General features: G+C 41.3%; 1 protein-coding gene across 7 annotated transcripts in view; it reads right to left on the bottom strand.

The window, feature by feature from the left end:
• The window catches only part of KIAA1210 (acrosomal protein KIAA1210 homolog), a 58,483-nt gene that overhangs the window by 16,708 nt on the left and 20,569 nt on the right, over nt 1-21,206 (bottom strand). For 5 of the 7 annotated variants that reach the window (XM_038588170.1, XM_038588169.1, XM_038588167.1 and 2 more), the window contains exons 2-6: nt 20,280-20,350; nt 14,557-14,725; nt 11,086-11,212; nt 10,632-10,769; nt 7,018-7,173 (exon numbers count right to left, since the gene is read on the bottom strand). In XM_038588170.1, the coding sequence (XP_038444098.1) occupies nt 7,018-7,173; nt 10,632-10,769; nt 11,086-11,212; nt 14,557-14,725; nt 20,280-20,350 (661 nt within the window). The remainder of the gene's footprint in view (nt 1-7,017; nt 7,174-10,631; nt 10,770-11,085; nt 11,213-14,556; nt 14,726-20,279; nt 20,351-21,206) is intronic. The other 2 variants (XM_038588168.1, XM_038588171.1) reach the window with 2 other exon arrangements.

Raw genomic sequence — 21,206 nt, forward strand, 5'->3', positions numbered from 1 at the left:
TTCAAGTCCCAATACAAAAGCCACCTTCTCGGTGACATCTTCCCTGGCTAACCTATTTAAAATTGTATCCCTCCACCCTGACACTTCATCATCCCCTTCCTATGTTGTTTTTCTTTTCTCCTTGGCACTTTTATCACTAACATACTGTATATTTTGCTTATGTATCTTATTTATTGTCCACATCTCCCACTACACATATAAACTCCATGAAGAAGAGTTTTCATTTGTTTTATTCATGACAGTATCCCTAACCCCTAGTACTGTGCTTGGTACATAGTAGTTGCTCAATAAACGTTTGCTGAACTGGCAAATTGATTATGCTAAATGTTTCCGCCAGATGTTTCCTTTCTGAGAAATTGCTTGGAGAAAGCCCCTCTGTTCTCTGTATCATTTTAGTTACTCTTTCTGAGACCTCACTAGTTCCACCTGAAGGTAAATGGAAAAGTCAAGGAGGTCTATGGATCCAGAAGCCCTAAAGGAACACCATGTAACTGGCTTTTCATGAAAACTAACTTATGATGCCTAGACAGCAAGTAAATGCACATTTAATTTAAAATTTTTTTTTCAATTTCTTTGGCATCCTAAACCTTATGGTGTAAGCACTATAGACAAAAGCACTGTTTAGTGAGACTCTATAGCATAACAACGAAATCCGGCTCAGCAAAATTCTGGCAACTTGTAGATTGAGTGTGTGCAGGTGAGAGCTTAGCTGTTCCCAGCAATAGCTTAAACCAAGAGTCCATCAAACTTAAAAATAGCCACTAGTCTCGCCATGCCTGATTGGCTCTCATTAAGAAATCTCTAGGTATTAGACCTAAACACAGACCCATAGCTATCTTCGAAACTGGGCTAAAAATAAGAGAGCAGAGCCATCAAGCATTATCCTCACCTGACTATGGCACTCAAGTTCAAGCATGTGATTCAAAATAGCCCTAAGGGAATCTCTGTTGTTGAGTTTAGAGTATGTCATCTGGCTATAGAGTATGTGTATATTTTACAACTTCCCTTAAACTCATAAGTGAATTAAATAAACAGTTAATAAAATCAATGATTCAAATAGACCCTCTGGAACTCTGGGCAGTGAAAATATGGTCTAGGATCTCCCAACTCCCAGCATCAGAGTCACCTGTAGTGAATACTGAAAAAAATACATTTCAAAAGATATAGCAAGACCTGATGAATAAGACTATCATGGGAGGGGCCTTATAATAGGCTTAACAGGCTCTCCAAGTGAGTTTTCCGAGTTGTGAATCACTCCTAACTCTGGTGTGACAGAAGGCTCTCATTTTCAAACAGAAGCACAGCAAAATCAGGGGCGTCTGAGTGGTTCAGTGGTTGAGCATCTGCCTTTGGCTCAAGTCATAATCCCAGGGTCCTGGGATCGAGTCCTGCATTGGGCTCCCCACAGGGAGCCTACTTCACCCTCTGTATATGCTTCTGCCTCTCTCTGTGTGTCTCTCATGAATCAATAAATAAAATCTTAAAAAAAAGAAACTAGAAATCAATAACAGAGGGAAAGCTGGGAAATTTGCAAATAGGTGGAAATTAAACAACACAGCCTTAAGCAACCAATAAATCAAAGAAGAAACCAAAAGGAAAGTTACAAAATACTTTGTCGTGAATAAAACCTAAACCACAACACGAAATAATTTATGTGATACAGTAACAGCAGTCCCTGGAAATTCACAGATATACATGCCTATGTTAACAAAGAAGAAAGATCACAAATCAATAACCTAACTCCCCACCGTGAGGAACTAGAAGAAGAGAAGACTAAACCCAAAGCTAGCAAAAGGAAGGAAACGGTAAAGATTAAGGTGGAGATAACAAAAAAGAGAATAGAGAAACCATAGAGGAAATCAATGAAACCAAAAATGGGTTCTTTGAAAAGTAAAACAAAATGGACAAATCTTTAGCGAGATTTACTAAGGCAAAAGGAAGGAAGATACAAATTACTAAAATCAGAAGTGAAAGAGGACAATCACTACTGACCTTAAAAAAAAAAAACAAAAAGAACGATAGGACAATACTATACATAAATGTATGTCAACAAATTAGATGACCTAGATGAAAGGGATACATTCTTAGATACACCCAAATTACCAAAATTGACCCAAGAAGAAAAATAAAATCTGAATTGACTTGTAACAAGTAGAGATTGAATCAGTAATCAAAATTTCCCAACGACAACAAAGACCAGGACCAGATGGCCTCACTGATGAATTCTACCACACTTTTAAGGAATAATTAAAACCAATCCTTACATATTTCAAAGACAAAGAAGAGGGAACACTTCCTTATTCTGCAAGGCCAGCATTGTCATGATTCCAAAGCCAGATAAAGGTATCATGAGAAAAGAACACTAGAGACCAATATCCCTCATAAAAACACATGCAAAAGTGCTAGCAAACCAAATCCAACAGCATATTAAGGCTATTGTATAGCATGACCAGTTGGGATTTACCCCAGGATTGCAAGGAGGTTTGCATATGAAAATCATCCGATGTAATACACTGTATTAATAAAATGAAGAAAAGGTAGCATGATCACCCCAATTGATGCAGAAAAGCATATGACAAAATCCAAGACCAATACCTATTCATGCTAAAAACACCTAACAAAATATGGGTGGAAAGTATATATGAAAAAATCTATAGCTAACATCATAATCGATGGTGAAGGACTTAAATTCTTCCCCCTAAGATCAGGAATAAGACAAGGATGTTCACTCTTGCCACTTTTATTCAACATTCTATTGGAAGTTCTAGCCAATTAAGCAAGGAAAAGAAACAAAAACATGCAAATTGGAAAGGAAGAGGTGAAACCAAATCTATTTACAAATGACTTGATCTTATGTATAGGAAATTATATACTAATAGGAAATTATATACTATATTATATATATTATAGATAGATAGATAGATATAGTCAATACAATTATAATGAATAGTCAGGTGAGGGGTTTCTTTTTTTTTTTTAGGTGAGGGGTTTCAAAGAGAAATGCAAACTTTAAAAAAGCAACCAAACAGAAATTCCTAAAATTGAAAATTACAGTGTTTGGGGAAAAAAATTCCCAGATAGATTTTACGTTCTTCATAAAAGCAGAAGAAAATACCAAGAGAATTTATACAAAGAAGTCAATAAAAAAGGTATAATATGAAAAAAAAGAAATTAAAAAATTAACAAAAAATAAAATTCTAAAGAATCTCCATAAATCTACAAGAGCTAATAAATGAATTAATCAAAATTAAAAGATACAGGATCAACACACAGAAATTAGTTGAACTTCTATACATTGGGCATGAATAACCTAAAAAGGTAATTAAGAAAACACTTCCATTCACAATGGCATCAAAAAGAAATAAAAAGTTAGAAATAAGCTTAACCAAAGAAATGCAAGATTTGTACACTATAAACTATAAAACATCCTGAAAGAAATTAAAGACCTAAATAAATGGACAGACATCCCATTCATGAATTGGAAGGCTTAATGTTAAGATGGTGATCAACTCCCCAAAGTGATCTAAAAATTCAAAGCAATCCCTATCACAATCCCAATGTGCTTTTTAAAAAATATTTTTAAAGATTTTATTTACTTATTTGACAGAGTGAGAGAGTACACAAGCTGAGAGACGGACAGAAAAAGGAGAGGGAGAAGCAGACTCCCTACTGAGCTCCCCATGGAGCCTGACGTGGGGCTCGATCCCAGAACCCTGAGATCAGGTGACCTTCCCGATGTGCTTTTTAGAAGATATAGAAAAACTTATTGGGATCCCTGGGTGGCGCAGCGGTTTAGCGCCTGCCTTTGGCCCAGGGCGCGATCCTGGAGACCCGGGATCGAATCCCACGTCAGGCTCCCAGTGCATGGAGCCTGCTTCTCCCTCTGCCTGTGTCTCTGCCTCTCTCTCTCTCTCTGTGACTATCATAAATAAATAAAAATAAAAAAAAGAAAAACTTATTGTAAAATTGATATGGAATTGCAAGGGACCCCAAAAAGCCTAAATGATCTTAAAGGGGAAAAAAGGAACAAAATAGGAAGATTCCCACTTCCTGATTTTGAACCTTACTACAAAACTAGATAAATCAAGACAGTGTAGTACTAGCATAAGGACAGACATAGAGATCAATGGAATAGAATTGGAAGTCCAGAAATAAATCCATTCATCTGTGGTTAACTGATTTGCAACAAGCATGCCAAGAACATTAAATGGAAGAAATAAGTCTTTTCAACAAATGGTGCTGTGACAACTGGATAGCCACATGCAAAAAATGAAGTTAGATCCTATCTCATACCATATATAGAAAAGAACTTGAAATGGATCAAAGACCTAAATATAAGAGCTAAAACTCTTAGAAGAAAACACAGGGGTAAATCTTCATGATCTAAGATGGGCAGTGGTTTCTTTGACATGACAGCAAAAGTACAAGTACTAAAAGAAAAAATATCAATAAACTGGACTTCATCAAAATTAAATTAAAAATTTTTTAATGTTATTCTTTTGAGAGAGTTAAAAAAGACAACTCACAGAATGGGGGAAGTGTTTGCAAATCATATACCTGAAAAGGGTCTAGTATCCACAATATATAAAGAACTCTTAACAAGAGAAAAACCAAACACAATTTAAAAATGGGCAAAGGACTTGAATAGACATTTCTCCAAAGGAGATCTATAAATGGTCAATAAACACATTAAAAGATGCTTAACTAACATCATTAGCCACTAGGGAAATGCAAATCAAAACCACAATGAGATACCACTTCACAGCCACGAGAATAATTTTTTTTAAATTGGAAAATAACAAGTGTTGGCCAGCATTTGGAGATATCAGAAGACTTACACATCAGCAGGAGGGAATGTAAAGTGGTGTAGCTGCTGGGGAAAACAGTTTGGTGGTTCCTCAAAAAGTTAAATGTAGAATTACCATACGATCCAACAGTTCCACTCCTAGGTAGGCACACAAAAGATTTGAAAACAAGGGCAGCCCAGCTGGCTCAGCGGTTTAGCACCTGCCTTTGTCCCAGGGTGTGATCCTGGAGTCACAGGATCAAGTCCCACATTGGGCTCCCTGCATGGAACCTGCTTCTCCCTCTGCCTGTGTCTCTGCCTCTCTCTCTGTCTTTCAAGAATAAATGAATAAAATCTTAGGAAAAAAAAGATTTGAAAACAAGTGTTCCAACAAAAACTTGTATATGATTGTTCATAGCAGCACTATTCACAATAGTCGATAGGTAGATAGGACCCAAATGTCTATCAGTGGATGAATAGCTAAACATGGTAGATCCATACAATGGAGTGCAATTCAGCCACAAAAAGGATTGAAATACTACAACATGGATGAACCTCAGAAACATTGTACTCAGTGAAAGAAGCCATTTGCAAAAGGCCATATACTGTATGATTACATATATATAAAGTGTCCAGAATAGGCAAATCCAGAGACAGAAAGCAGATTGGTGTGGTTGCCAGGGGCTGAGAGGAGGGAGGAATGATGAGTGACTGCCTAATAAGTATGGGGCTTCTGTTTGGGGGAACCAAACCTATTCGGGAACTAGACAGTGGGGATGGTTGCATAGCATTGTGAAAGTACTTAATGCCACTGAATTGTATACTTTAACATGATAAATTTTGTTATGTATATTTTATCACAGTAGAAATGTTATGTAATTCAGTCTTCCTACCAATTCAGACTAATTGGTCTGATTTAGCATATTCTGCAGAACATACATACAGTCTAGATCCATAAATCAGTGAGCATCCTTATCCACCTAACACCTGCCTGTGCTTTAACTTTGTTCCTAACTTGACCGCTTTTTTTTGTTGTTGACACATCTAACTGAAGTCTGCTTCCCTCCATAGGATCTTCTAACATCAAAACAGTTTTGTGCTGACTGGCATATTATCATCATTATCAATTACCTTTCTGTTTACTTTTTAAGTCCCAAAGGTTAATTATTCTAAACTCCATTTCACTTTAAAAGTCCTTTTAAGAGCAGCCCCTGTGGCGCAGTGGTTTGGTGCCGCCTGCAGCCTGGGGTGTGATCCTGGAGACCTGGGATGGAGTCCCACATCAGGCTCCCTGCATGGAGCCTGCTTCTCCCTCTGTCTGTGTCTCTGCCTCTCTCTCTCTCTCCTTCTCTCTCTCTCTCTCTCTCTCTCTCTCTCTCTGTGTGTGTGTGTCTATGAATAAATAAATAAATCTTTAAAAAAATAAATATCTCCTAATTATTAAAAAAAAAAAGTCCTTTTAAGTTTGGGTTGCCTGGGTGGCTCAGGTGGTTGAGCATCTGACTCTTGGTTTCAGCTCAGGTCATGATCTCAGGGTCGTGGGATTGAGCCCAAGGTTGGGTCAGCACAAAGTTGGCTTGTCCCTCTTCCCCCCCTTCTGCCCCTCTGCTCTCTCTCCCAAATACATACATACATACATACATACATACATACATACATACATATACACATACATAAAATCTCTAAAATTCCTTTCAAGTTCAATAACAACCAATTAAATTAACCACACATTAGTTTGAGAATGGAGGTACTGATACAGGCACAATCTACTAATTTTCCAATTGTATTGGATATTATTGGTTGACAAACCTACCTGTATAAAATGCACATACATGCCCTCTCATGTGTCAAATGATTTTTCATATAGGTGTATATCTACTAAACAATACTACATGCCCTAACCTTTGAGATTTTGGCATTCACAAACATAGAGGATTTACTTCCATAAAAATCTCCCTTGTTTTCTTCCTAAAATAACTGAAAATATCTGCAAACTATTATTGTTTTCTATAATACCGTCTTCCCTTGCTTTCAAACAAAAGTGCTGATTATTCGGTTTGTAGAATTGGACAGAAAATGTAAATCACCATGCAAATCAAAAGTCAAAAATGGCCGTGGCTTCCTCAGATGCCCCCCTAGTGCTAAGCCACAGTAGAAGGAGTGCAAGAGATTATGCCTCTGACCTGTGCTCCCCAACAAAACCTACCAATTAGGATGGGGCTAACACTCACCTTCTTCAATGTCAAGATATTGTGTGGTAAAGCTTTCCTCCATGAGCTCTTAGGTGACTCTTCATCAACAGAGCTTACTTCAAAGTCATTAGAATTTGTGTCAGATTGGATTAGAGGTGGGCTGATGCTGGGTTGGCGTGGGCGCCGTGTTGGGATCTGTCAAGGACAGTATAAGGAAAAATTTAAAACTTGTGTGCTTTCCTCCAAATTATTGGTGTTTTCTTGTTGCTTAATGGATGGAGAGACTAAGAACCCAAAGTGAGAAAACAAGCCAAGAAAAGAATCTCCTACCTCCTTGTCTTCACTTCTTGTACCTATGCAAACCAGACCAATAGCCTTGGGTCATGCCCTGGATTGCTGCACACTTTTGCCAGTCCCCAAACAGAAACAGAAATTTTGAATTGCTTAATTGATCAAAATCAGAATTCTGGTGTTATCTCTCAACTAATGCTTACTATAAATCTTATTTCGGTCTGATCTTTGTTTTGGTTTTGGCCCTGTCTTTGGAAGTCTGGTTCTTGTGGAGGTTAAGTTTTAGGGTTAAGATCTAGGCTTCGCATCCAAACTATAACCCTTGCTCCTGTCATTCCAGGAATTGTCTGGATCATATCTTGACTCTATTGGTTGTTTATCTTAATCCTGTCAAGATTGGTCTTCTGTAATTATTAGAAAATCTACAGAACTAGCCCTGATTAGAACTGTTTTACTAGTTTTCCTAAGGGGATAAAAATTGATCATTTGGATTTTCCTTGGGCTTCAGCAGACTAATTTAGTTCATTCCAACTTGAACTTCATAGTACACTTGAATCTGAGGCACTGGTCTCTGCCATGGTCATTTCGATGTGGATCAGAATCTCTGATTTTATCTTTAACAAATGCCAGCTAAGCATCTACAGTGTGCCACAGCCCACTGTAAGCATTGGGCCTATAGCAATGACCCAAACAAAATCTTTGCTGTCATGGAACTGACATGCTTTCTTCTGTCATAGTCTCTGCTCCTGTTCAGGACAGATGGTCCTCAAATTCTCAAAGCCAAAGGAGGATTTTTCCAAGGTTCTGCCCCTGGAGCACTCCTGGCTAGAATCTAAGGTGCCCTCTTATTACTACCAGGCCTGCTGGGGGCTCTTGAGAAGAAGTCTCAAAGATTCACCAACCCCAAGTCCAATTCTAATAACAATAATGGCAATCATGACAACTAACTTTTACTGAGGGCTTTACTCTGCTTTAATCTGTATTCTTTCCTTCCTCTCACTAGCTTTGGGGTTAGTTTGCTCTCCTCTTTTAAGTTCCTTCAGGTGAAGAGGTAGGCAGTTACATTATTGATTTGATCTTTCTCCCTGTCAGGCAGGGAGCACTCTAGGTAGATGTATTTCATTTGAACTTTACAACAGTTCTTTGAAGCATCTGATCTTGTGATCCTCATCTTCCAGGTGGGGAAAACTGGGTCTGAATGAGGACGTGACTGGCCCTAATTCTCATGGTGGCAGAACAAGCATTTGAAAGGTCTGCTTGCCTTTATGGTCCATGTTCTTAACTATTGTGCACTCCTATCTCCTAACTATAAGGGCTCGGAAGGGGTGTCCCATGCTCAAGTTCAGGAAGTTTAAGGGCAAGAACCAGATGGTTGAGCATCTGCCTTTGGCTCAGGTCATAATCCTGCCATCCTGGGATCAAGTCCCACATCAGGTTCTCTGTGAGGAGCCTGCTTCTCCCTCTGCCTATGTATCCACCTCTTTCTGTGTGTCTCATGAATAAGTAAATAAAATCTTAAAAAGAGGGGGCCTCAGAGGGAGACCCAGGTCTGTGACTTTGCACCCTCTGTTCCTAAATTACTGAATTCAGTTTGATTCCACAAGAAGATGCTAACAATCTGCTAGTAAATCTTCTCATCTATTTTCCTCAAATAAAAGGAACATGAAATGTCTTGGAGAATAATCAAGGCACGCACATTCCTAACACTTCAGATAAGACATCAGGTGAAAATCTGTCAAGGGATAAAACGCTGGTTCAGTCTCAGTATTTCTGACAGAACTGTACACTGGGAGTTTGTCTCCCACAATCTTCCAGTTGCTCTGAATGTCACAGAATCCATTATGACTCCTGCCCCTTCAAGGGACCCAGCCATTGGTCAATTCCATACTTTCTCAGCTTCTATGCAGCATGGGGTATCAGGACCCTCAACTTAATGCTCTCAATGACCCTGTCATGGAGGGTTGTCACCTTGGCACCAAAAGGAAGATTCCCATGCAAAGGTGGATCTGGTGGTTGATGGCTCAGGTTCTGTTAACACCATACCCTGTCTTCAGCTCTGTTTCTCAGAAGAGGGACTGAGGGAACAGGCCAAAGATGTGAGGAGTGAGCCCAAACCAATCGTTTGAGAAAAATTGCCTTGGGACTATTGTTTGGCTTTTCCTAACCCCTTCATTGTGAGAGGAAATGCCCCTAGAATCTTTACCTTGAATTTTCACACCTCCCCCTCCACCCCCAATAAATCACCTTTTTAGAGAAACAGCATGTCTCTGCTATGAGAATCTCCCTGTCTGTTGCTGGGACTAAGAGAAGAAGGAGAGAGGGAGGCATCCAGGAAGCAGAATTCCCCTTTCTGAATGTGAGAAACAACTGTGTAGCACTCAGTCATGCACATCTGGATTTGTGCCCCTGAGTGGTGAGGGAGTGCAGCCGTGGAGACAAGTAAAAGCTCGTGTTGAGGTTCAAGACTGAGGACAGGAAAGTTTGCAGAAGTGACCTTTGCTGCTGTGGTGCAAGAGGGCAACAGTCTGCTGACCCAGGGTCTGCTATACAACCATAAGATGGGCACCATTGGCGACCATCTTGGTGTTTGCTTCTCTACCTTCCACGGTTAATGTAGCCAGCAGAGCTGCCACATACAGTACAGAAACCAGAACGGGAGATAAAGAGTCTTGAGCAGACATATCAGAAATAAGCCCCAGTCACCTTTTGCCAAATGCGAAAGTAGAAAACGGGCTCCTCCTGGTATGGCCTTCTCAGTCACACAGGGATATTTGGGTATCATCCCACCCCCAAGCTGAGAGAAGGAGAAAGGTAGCTGCTGAGGGTTATGTCCCTGGCAATATTTCCAGCTCCCCCTAGAACATCTCTAGATCAGAGCTCCAGAAGAGTCTAACTGAGTAATGGTTAGGATTATCAGGAGGTAAGAGGCTGTTCTATGCATAGGCTACATCTGATGAAGACTAAAGGTATATCCTTCTCCCTGTTGAGGCAGGTACAAAGAAACTGAATATCTTAAAGCCTGGGGTACTAGAAAGACTGGGATACTAGAAAGACCATGGGTTTTGAGGTCAACGCATCTGGGTCAGATTACCACTTACTACCTGGGTGAGATTGAGCAATTTCTTTAACCTCTCTGAGTCTTTATTCTAGCCTCACAAACAACCGTTTGAGGTAGATATTAAATTTAATATTAATATTAATATTATACAGTGGGTATAATATTAATATACACTGGAAAGCAAGGCTCAGAGAGGTTAAGCAATCAGCCCAAGATCACATAACCAGCAAGTAGCACGAGAATTCAAGCATAGGTCTATCTGTTTGACTCAGCTGCCAAACTTTGCACAATTCCACTCTATTACCTCAGGGGCCTTGGAGCCTCCAACCCAGATTCCACTTTTGGGCACATATTGGGGCATAGCCTCAAACATAAGTCCAGAAACAGCTCCATGCACATTACTAGTTCCAGTTCTAGGCAGAGTTCGGGAAACCTGAGTTCGCTGTTGAAGAAAGAAAAAACACGGCAGTTGGAATGCCTGCACATTGACAGTGGAATGTCACCGTCTTAATACTTAAAGCATTCTTGAGGTGCGTCAAGAAAAGTGAATATGGTTATGCCAGACAACACTGTGTTCTGGGCACTAGGTAATCACACCATATATTTATACACTCTCCATTCTTTACAATAACTCTGTGGGGTAGAATCAGCTGAGAAACAAGGCCAAATTCCCCACTCCTTGCTTTTTTGGCAGATTAGGACTAGGGAATGGAAGAGGAGTAGTCTAATTAGGCACTGATGCTTGAGTTCACTATTACCTGTAGAGGTCTGCCTCTCTTGGGCTCTGGAGAGGGGCAGAGTTGATGGGTTGATCTTTCAGGCTCGGGTTCCAACATGAAGATGCTGTCATGGGACAGGGATTTGCTACCCATGTTGCTCTTGATCCTGAACAGGAAGGAAAAGGTCTGTAAAAGCAGTGCAAGGGCCATAGGAACTAAAGACATGTGTATATGCATAGTATGACATATCACAGTTACTTCAGAAAGAGGGCAAGGATGTGCATGTGTGGACATAGAAAGTTTTCCATAAGATATTGAGTCAAAAAATAAAGAATAGTATGGTCTCATTTAATATATACACCTACGGGCGCCTGGGTGGCTCAGTCCATTAAGCATCTGCCTTTGGTTCAGGTCATGATCCCGGGATCCTGGGATCGAGGCCTGTGTCAGGGGGGTCCCCACTCAGCAGGGAGCTTGCCTCTGCCCTTCGCCTCTTCCCACTCATGCTCTCTCTTTCTCAAATAAATAAATAAATAAATAACGCTTATTACACACATATATAGTTTATGTTCATAGAAAAAAATCCAAAAGGATATCCACCAAATAATTAGTGGTAGATCCCCCTGAGGAATGGCACTGGGGGCAGGAGTAGGAAATACTTTAATTTCCTACTTTATGTACTTCTGTATGATTTTGATTTTTAAATTATCAACACATATCTTTGTTATATGATAGTTTTGAGATACAGTTTACATACCATCCAATTCACCCATTTATTTTTTTAAAGATTTTATTTATTTATTCATGAGACACAGAGAGAGAGAGAGAGAGAGGCAGAGACACAGGCAGAGGGAGAAGCAGGCTCCACGCAGGGAGCCTGATGTGGGACTCGATCCCGGGACTCCAGGATCACGCCCGGAGCCAAAGGCAGGCGCTAAACCACTGAGCCACCCAGGGATTCCCTAATTCACCCATTAAAAGTCTACAATTCAATAGTGGCAACCCCGTGGAATGAGAGGGAAGACCCTGAGTCTTTCTGTTATTAAGGTAAGAGTTGTCAAAGATCTTTCACACCCAAATTTCTCTCTAGTGTTTTTGTTTTGATTTAAAATATCAAACATCTGCCCAGATCTTGGAGGCTCTCATTCACTAGATCTTTTCTTCTTTCACATGAGGGTTCCGTGATACATCTGTCTGATTTTCAAAGCTATCTTATGCACCTACTCTACCTCACCCCCACCCTCATCTTGCTAAACCCAGATGGAAATACCCTCTGATTGGGAATGAAGACAGATTGATGACAATTAAGTGCTAAGATAAATCAGGGGAAAGTTAGAAACAAATAAAAGGCTAAAGGCACAAAAGACTCCTTTTGGAATGTGGGAAGATATTTTACCTTTTAAAAATTTCACCCAAAGACATCAGAAGAAAACTAAAAACTAATACCTCTTATGAAATGGATGTAAAAATCTTCAATAAAATACTAGTCATCTGAATCCAGCAACATAAGGAATTATACACTATTACCAGGTAGAACTTGCAAGAAATATAAGGTTTTCTAATATATGAAAATCAATCAATGTAGTACACCATATCAGCAGAATAAAAGCAAAAACCATGTAGTTATTTCAACAGATACAGAAAAGGCATTTGTAAAGTCCAAATACGTAATAAATACACTCAACCTTGGCAGAGGACATCTGTGAGAAACTCTCAGCTAATGTCATATTTAATGATGAAAGACTGAATGTTTTCTCCCTCATCGGGAACAAGACAAGGATGTCTGCTCTTGCCACTTCTATTTAACATTGTCCTGGGGGTTGCAGCCAGAGCAATTAGGTAAGAAAATTAAATAAAAGACATCCATATTGGACAAGAAGAAGTGAAATTATCTCTAATCATAGATGACACAACCTCATGTATAAAACTCCTAAGGAATCCAATAAAAACTACTGGAACCAATAAGTGAGTTCAGCAAGGTTGCAGGATAAAAGACCAATATACGACAATCAATTGTATTTCTGTATCCTTGCAATGAGCAATCCTAAAATGAAATGACAAAACCACTTCCAATTTTCATTTACAATAACATCAGTAAGAATAAAACACTTAGGAATACATTTAATGAAAAGTGTCTAAAAATTATACTCTGGTCACTCTAAAACCCTAATGAAATAAATTAAAGAAGGAAACCTAAGGAAATGAAAAAGCAACCTATGCTCATGGTTTGGGAGACCTAATCTTGTCAAGAGGGCAATAAAGTCTGCAAACTGATCTACAGATTTCAGGTGATCACTACTGAAATTCTGGCTGCCTTTTTGTTATTCTTTTGCAGAAGTGGGCAAGATTATCCTTAAACTCATAGAGAAATGTAAGGGGTTACATACTGATAAACTTGAAAAGTAAGAACAACATTGGAGAACTCACACTTGCCAATTTCAAAACGTACTTCAAAGCTACCTTCATCAAGATAGTGAGTACTGGCATGAGGATAAACATATAGATTGTTGCTATTTGTAGAGATGACACATAGTAGACCCAAAATCCCCTCTCCTTGCCCTCCCCCCCCCCCCCCAGTTTATAGCAGGGCTAGTCTTAGCCTCACTTAGAGCTGTAAGGTTGTGGTCTATACAATGGCATCATTTGTAACGTGTGAAACAAGCCCCTCTGTCCATAACCATCTCCTGCTCTCTGAGATTCCTCACGTTCAATGCACTAATTAAGGTCCTTAAGGAAACCTAGGTGTTAGCAGTCAGGGAGTAGTATAACAAGTATAACACGTTACTAAGCGTCCCATTTCCAGCAAGCAAAGCCTTGAGGGAAAAGGTAACAGCACGGGTGAGCTCTATGGGCAGCCCAAATAAGTCTGGCAAGTTGGGCTCAAGTGGAACTCCGTAGGCGGGGATCTGATGGATACAGGAACAGCTGGGGGTACTGGACGTTCAGATACAGAAGGGGGGCATCACAGATGAAAATCTGAATAGAGGTGGCTGAGAAAGAGGCTCCCCCATTCCGGGACCAGTTCCAGCATTTTCCATACCCCCTCTGTCTCCTGTGATGGAGGGAGAAATGGATTTGGGGTTCTTGGTTTGTTTGCTTGTTTCTTTGTCTTTACATTAACACAAGTGATTTAAAGCTTTGGCCTCCACCCAGCTAGAGGCTTCTGTCTCTGAGATTTTAATCACACATTAAGAGATGTAGCTCCCTCCCCCTCAACCCCTCTGGGGAAATCACAGACCTATACTCTGAGGGCCAGGCAGGCAAACCAGGCCCAGCTTCCCAAATGAGGTAGGGTGTCTTTACTTGAAACAGAGGCCTCCAGCTCCTCACTAGTGGTAGGCCCCATGTGGCTGTGATGGGAAACTCTGCCCTCATCTACTGGTACCCAGTGCTCTCGGGGTCAGGGGTGTGCAGCTGCCCAACCTACTGAGCTATGCACCCCAGACCACAAGCATACGTGTGAGCACAGAAAAGGCCCCCTGGCAGTGGCTGTAGCCCCCCTGAGCTTACCTGGGCTCAGTTCGCTGACCTTCTCGAACTGGCTCCAGAGAAGAGATGTTAATACTGCTGCTGGACAAGCTTGGTTTTAGCCTCCTCCCTCCCTGGGCATCTTCAGACTCTTTTTTCTTCTTCTTGCCAAAAAAGTTCTTGAAGGCTTTAAATTTGGATTTCTTCTTTCCTGGAAGTTAGGGAACAAAAGCAAAGCAGAGTATGACAGCGGAAGGGAGGGTGGAGAGGAAACAGGGCCTTTGTGACAGGAACAAGGACTGTGATCCCCGATGCCCTGCAGGCCTGGCCCTCGCCGCCACTCCCCAAGCCCACAACACCATCCACTTGGCCTGTTCCCTTCTTCACAACTCATTATGACAAAGTGTCTGAGTTTCTGGGGTGAGCAGAAGCTCAGGCCCAGCTCGTGGTCTTCGGAGGGGCCTCTCTTCATGCCCAACCCACCAGGCATCCACCTGCCTCTCCACTCCAACACACACCTCTTTCCTGACCTAAGAAGCTCATTCATGTGCAGCAATTACTGAACCCCACAGAATCACTGGGGACTACCCCCTGACTTCCCTCTGGTGGCTGGGATCACTGCTGTCCAGTTGGGGAGCCAAGCTTCCACAGGGGAAAAAACCCCTGGGGACCCCAGAGTTCTAGGTGGGAGCTGGTACCGCCCACCTTGGGTGTTGAAGGACACACATCCAAGGGGTGAGTGCTGTCAGGGCAGTGCGGTGAGGGAAGCCGTCCTCGAGGAGGGAACTTAGGAGCAAGGGAGAGGGCTGGGAAGAAAGGGCCACCAGGTAAAGAAGCTGCCTGTGCAAAAGTCATGACAATCAGATACCACAGGGTTTTGCAAGGAGTGCATGCGTGCATGTGTGCATGTGTGTGCTATGTGCGCTGTATGTGTTCTTCAATTATTGCCGGCTGGTTTGGATTATCTACAGGGCTACTGCCCTCTGCACATGCAAATAATTGAAAGTTTGCTCTATCTACATTAACTACCGGGGCAGCAGTGAGGAATGGGACCTTGAGATGCTCCTAAGGCTCTATTTGGCTTTTGTGAATTTCCTAACAAGCACACATATCTTTACTGGGGCTCAGCAGAAGATGGGCAAGGGGAGGGGAGTCGGTGCTGCATTCCTCAAAGGGAAGGAATCAGCTCTTACTGCTTTTACATGCAGTAATTCACCAGCGTAGGTGTCTCATCCAAATTCTCAACAGTCTGGTCTCTGGAAGGCCTCCTGCCAGCAAAACAGGGCTGCGCTGGCAGGGAAGGGCCCAGGCAAGGTAGTTGCCAATGAGGCTGCCACTAGAAAGGCTTAGTGGGATAATGGAAAGTACCACCCAAGAGTCAGAACACTCTGGAATCCTTGGCTTGCCTCTGCTATCAATTAGCTTTGTGACTCTGGGTAAATCACTCAACCTCTCTGGAACTCAGCAGGGAAGTAAAGGGATCCCAATAATCAGCATTTTCCAAAGTCTGTTCAGAGGGTGGTCATAGGCCTATTGCATGGATCTGCAGGCCAGTCATTCTGAGAAATGCTGAGTTAGACAAAGTTTAGGACTCTGCTTTCCAACAAGACTTTTCTGGAACTTCAACATACCTATATGTATGGTGAAGCCCTAAGATACTGGGCACAATACTGTCTCCCAAATGCATGCAAGCAGAATGTCTGGCAAAACACACTTTGGGAAATGCTACAGTAGGGTTCTTCTAGCTCTGGAATCCTATGGCCTGTTTGTATACTGATTCCTAAAAAGCCTACCTATTAGAAAGGTTTCTAAAGTTCAAGGCCTGCCTTCAGTCCAGTGTCCCACCAACCTCAATAATCAACCCTTTTCTCTCTACACACCTGAAACTTGACTGTTGGCCCTTCAAGTTTTACATCTGAATGCTCTCTAGTCTGTTCATCCATCCATCCATCCATCCATCCATCCATCCATCCATCCATCCAACAAATGTTTAAGACCAAGCACTTACTATGTTTTGGGTATCAATGAGAAAGGAATAAGATACAGTTCTGTGTCTTAGCTACCGACCCCTACATCAAGGCTGTAGGCAGGCCCTCTTTAGCATCCTCATTAGCAACCAGCACAGTGAAAGGCATGCGATAGCACCCCAGAAACCACTGAGCCCTTTGAGGAGTGCAGAATACCAACACGACTGTCAATTCCCTTAAATTGAGGTCACTGAGCAGTCATCACTGAGCATCGTATAATTTAAACACTGGCCCTTGTCAGGATTGATATAAATTGTAAAAAATGTAAGTAAAGAGTTTAGCATAGGATCTGGTGTGGTGCAAGTGCTAATAAATGTGAGCTAGTACTAGGGAATCAATATTAATTTCTCTAAAAATTTTTTTTTACATAAGCTCTACACCCAGCGTGGGGCTTGAACTCACAACCCTGAGATCAAGAATTGCATGCTCTACTGACTGGGTCAGCCAGGTATCCCAATAATTACTTGTTTATTATGCCAGATTCAATTCTATCTGTAGAATCGATCTATCACTTCTATCTATAGATAAGGGGAAGCAGCCCCACATCTACCATTCAATAGTAAATTGCATGCATGTGCAATATGCATGATTAGAAGCAGAAGCCGGCATGGGGTGGGACAATGCAAGACCAGAGGACTGTTTGCTTGATAATCACCACTTAACTCATTGCAGTTGGGATGGCTTGGGCAATTTCTCATCTACTAGGATGTATCTAAATAGGGTCACAATTGGGACCAACTTACCAGTCCTACCAGTAAAAAGAATAAAACATGAAGATAGAGCAGGAAACCGAGTTTCCTTCTGTATTTTTTTTCAGGAAAAAATTCAACTAATTTCTATAATCATAAATCATTTAGAATGATGCTTGGGATGCTCGAAAATGACTGCGCATTCCTCTACTATACCAATTACTGAAATCAGTTCTTTGCTGGAAAAAGATTTACCAACTGGACCCCTGGGGAGAAATGCCCTTCTCTGTGGTATCTGCCTATTTCTCTGGTGTAAAAGGCCCCCCATTTTCACCCACAAGGAGTAAGAGTTACAGATTCTCGACGGGTGGTCTCCTCCTGGCCTTCTGAAAGAGGAACAACTTTATGCTCAATGTGTTTAGAAACACAGATTGTTGCCCGTCTTCGCTTCAAAATCCCAGACTAGAAGGGAGGAGGGCAAACCTGCTTCTCATAAACTGGCAAAGGCAGAGAGGTGATTCTCAGCAGCTGGTAGCTGCACTTGTGACACAATCTAGAAACACTTAATAATTGAATAAAAACACTTTTAGGGATGCCTGGGTGGCTCAGTGGTTGAGCATCTGCCTTCGGCTCAGGGCGTGATCCTGGGATCTGGGATCGAGTCCCACATTGGGCATCTTGCAGGGAGCCTGCTTCTCCTTCTGCCTGTGTCTCTGCCTCTCTCTGTGTGTCTCTCATGAATAAATAAATAAAATCTAAAAAAAAAAAAACACTTTTAAAACTCTCCAGGCTGTAAAACTGAACGTAGCAAATGTAATCATTGTACAGGCAGACAAAAATTATTATGCACTGACACTCTTTCACGTCCCTAAGTTAGCAAAATGATTAGTGATTTCAGAACTGTAACAGGTGGTAAAATTTACTTACGCGTGTATTTCAATCCCATCCTGACTCCCGCGAATTTCCATTTTGCTGGGCAAAAACCACAACATATTTTCCCACAAGCATCAAAAATACCTTCAGTAATATGAGTCTCTTTCAACCATGGGCACTAGAAAGAAAACAATGTTTCCATTCGGTCCTGCAGGGGAGCTCTGAGGATGGGGGTGCGAGCGCTTTGTTGGCGGAGTTGGGGGTACACTGAGAGCCGGTGACCACCACACTCGGCAGGTTGGTTGCTCACTGACCTAGGATGGTGACTTGGAAGCTGGACACTGCCTTACCGAATAACCCATTACCACAAATCCAATCTCAGCTGCAAGGGTCCAAGTCTTTGGCGTCTTTTGGCTTGGGAGACCCCTCCAGCACCAACCACATCGGACCCCACGTGTGGAGACCAGCTCTAGGAAATAGATACAAATCCAGGAACTGTCCACACACTATGTCTTTTGAAACCATAATGAAATCTGGGACGGCTGCCATATATTCAAGCGTATGAATTAATCTCCCAAGCTTTCTTTTGTAAAGGGGTGCCTGGCAGCTGAGACCCCTGCACAAGCTGGTTTTCAAAGCTGCTGAAGTGCCAAAGGGTAGATAGACCTAGGTAGCAAGTGAGGGTTGAAACGTCTGTATCCAGCAATGTTCATGTAGGGTTGCCTCTACACAGGGTAACTCATGCCCTGTCAGGTACAGCAGTGGTGGTCAGTGGCTGCCAGCTGTCTGAACTTCTCCTACAATAAAGCCATTGATTGCACTATGGATTCCAAAACAGGCAGTAGCTTTCCACATCCTCATCCAATGAGGACTGTGTGTCACATTCCAGAAAATAGCTCCCGGAAGGCAGGTTTTTACCCCCAGAGAAGAAAACACCATTAACTCCAAAGAAGAAATCATTGCTTCTGGATTATATATGTGCTTATCCACCAAGCATAAAGGTAGCCCACCTGGGTTGACCTTAATGGGCTTTAAAAATGCATCACATAATGGTAACTTGTTCCCTCATATCACTGCTTGGGAAGAAAACATTTCTACCTTAGCCTTTCTTTCCATCGACCTCTGAACAGCCATGTTATTCTCTGGCTAGCAATAACTAGTTCTCAAAACACACTCAAATGTCTGGTCTTTTAAAAAACAAAACCTTGGGAACAGAGAAAAGGCATTTCCTTACCTCCACTCTTTATCAAGATGCACCGCATTGCCACCTTCTTTTGTAGGCATCTGTCTAGCTCATATCCAAAAAGATAGGTCAGTTGGTAATTGGGGCTGTCTTGGTGTAGAGGCCTATCATTCATTTATTTATTCATTCATTGATTAAATATTTGGGGGTACCGAAGGACTCTCTCTGAGACCCAATTAATCAATGGTGACGCAGACATGAAGACCCAAACCCTGCCCTCAAGGATCTATGCATCAGGTTAGGCATCCCCTGCCCCACATCATCAGTGAAATCAGGCCTCTAGGAAACCACAGGAAGGTTCCATTCTGTTCTTCCAGACCACGTCCTCCACATCACACACTACTTCCACAAAAATTGAAGAACAAGACAGTGAACTGTTACATTTCATTCTGTCTTTAATCAATGTCTTATTTTATGTCCAATGGTTCCTTTGGCAGGGGTGTGGAGTCAGTGAAGCTTATCATTGTCTAGTGACTTTTACCTCCCTCATGGTCGCATATCCCTCATAGGTGGTTCCTCAAATGAAGAAATGGACACACATCTGAGTAAGTTTTACAGAAGAAGTTTTGTAAATTGAGTCCTACTTAGCCAAAGCCTGTGGGTGCATCTTTTGTTTGTATTCTCCCTTTATTCCTCAAAGTACAAATTTAGCTGTTGGTTAAATCTGGATCACTAGCTACAGTACAACCTCAGTTGAATCTCTCAGACATGGTCTACTCTCATTTTTTTTCCCGGATTAAGCAGAAATACTTCTCTTACCTTAGTATGCAGAACCTGGTAACCATCCCAAAAGAAGATTGAAGGCCTCAGATAAACCTCTTCTGATATCAGAGTTGGACCCAAAAAGTTTGCTTGTGACTTGATTTTTTCTTAGGAGTTAAATATAGTAAACAAATCTAGTTCTAGTTTACAAGATATTACTGGGCTACTTACCATCCTCGCTGGCCTCCAGAACCTCCAGACTTCCAGAAACTTCACTTAGTGATTCAGCCATACTAGTATCACTAAAATATTGAGTGAAAAAGCAAAAGATCATTATTTGATATCCAGGGTAGTTTTACCCTACCCCTTATTCTTCCATTAGACTCTTAAACCATTCAAGGAAAACCAGACAAAGAGAATTGCCATTAGGGAAAATTACCCTTCCTTAAAAAGATCATAATTTCATGTATATGAAATGTCTAGAACAGGCAAATACATAGACACAGCAAGTGTCTTGCTTGGGGTTGGGAAAATGGGTTTGTTTGTGAATAATACATCTAGGAAATACTACTTGCAACAAATATAGATATAAGGACCAACCTTCTTAATTTGTCAAGAGCACGTATAAATCAACAAGAGACAAATGACTCCGTGTAAAAGAGGATAAAGGATACAATTGGCAGTGTATGGAAAAAGAAATACCAATAGTTAATAACCACATGAAGAAAGACCCTGTCCCACTCCTAATGAAGGAAATGTAAATCAAAAGATCAGGTTAATATTTCCACCTATCAGATTGTCAAAAAAGTTTGACATTCTAATTCTAATGATGGTCCATTGCCGACAAGGATAAGAAACATAAACACTCCCATACACTATGGAGTGTAAACTGCTCTGTGAAGAACAGTTTCGCAGAATCAAGAGTCCTTAAAATGCACATACCTTTTGATCCAGTACCATTGCTGCTAGAACTTTACACTGTAGATATATTCACACTTGTACACAGAAACATACATGCAAAAATTTTTATCACCGCATTGTTTTAAAATAACCAAAAATGGGAAACAATCCAAATGGCCATTAAAAGGCTAATTCTCCCATGACTCTTATTCTATGTCATGGGAGAATTACCTGTCCTTGTGCTTTTCTCCATCAGTA

The sequence above is a fragment of the Canis lupus genome, chromosome X (assembly GCF_011100685.1).
Source record: "Canis lupus familiaris isolate Mischka breed German Shepherd chromosome X, alternate assembly UU_Cfam_GSD_1.0, whole genome shotgun sequence".
NCBI lineage: Eukaryota > Metazoa > Chordata > Mammalia > Carnivora > Canidae > Canis > Canis lupus.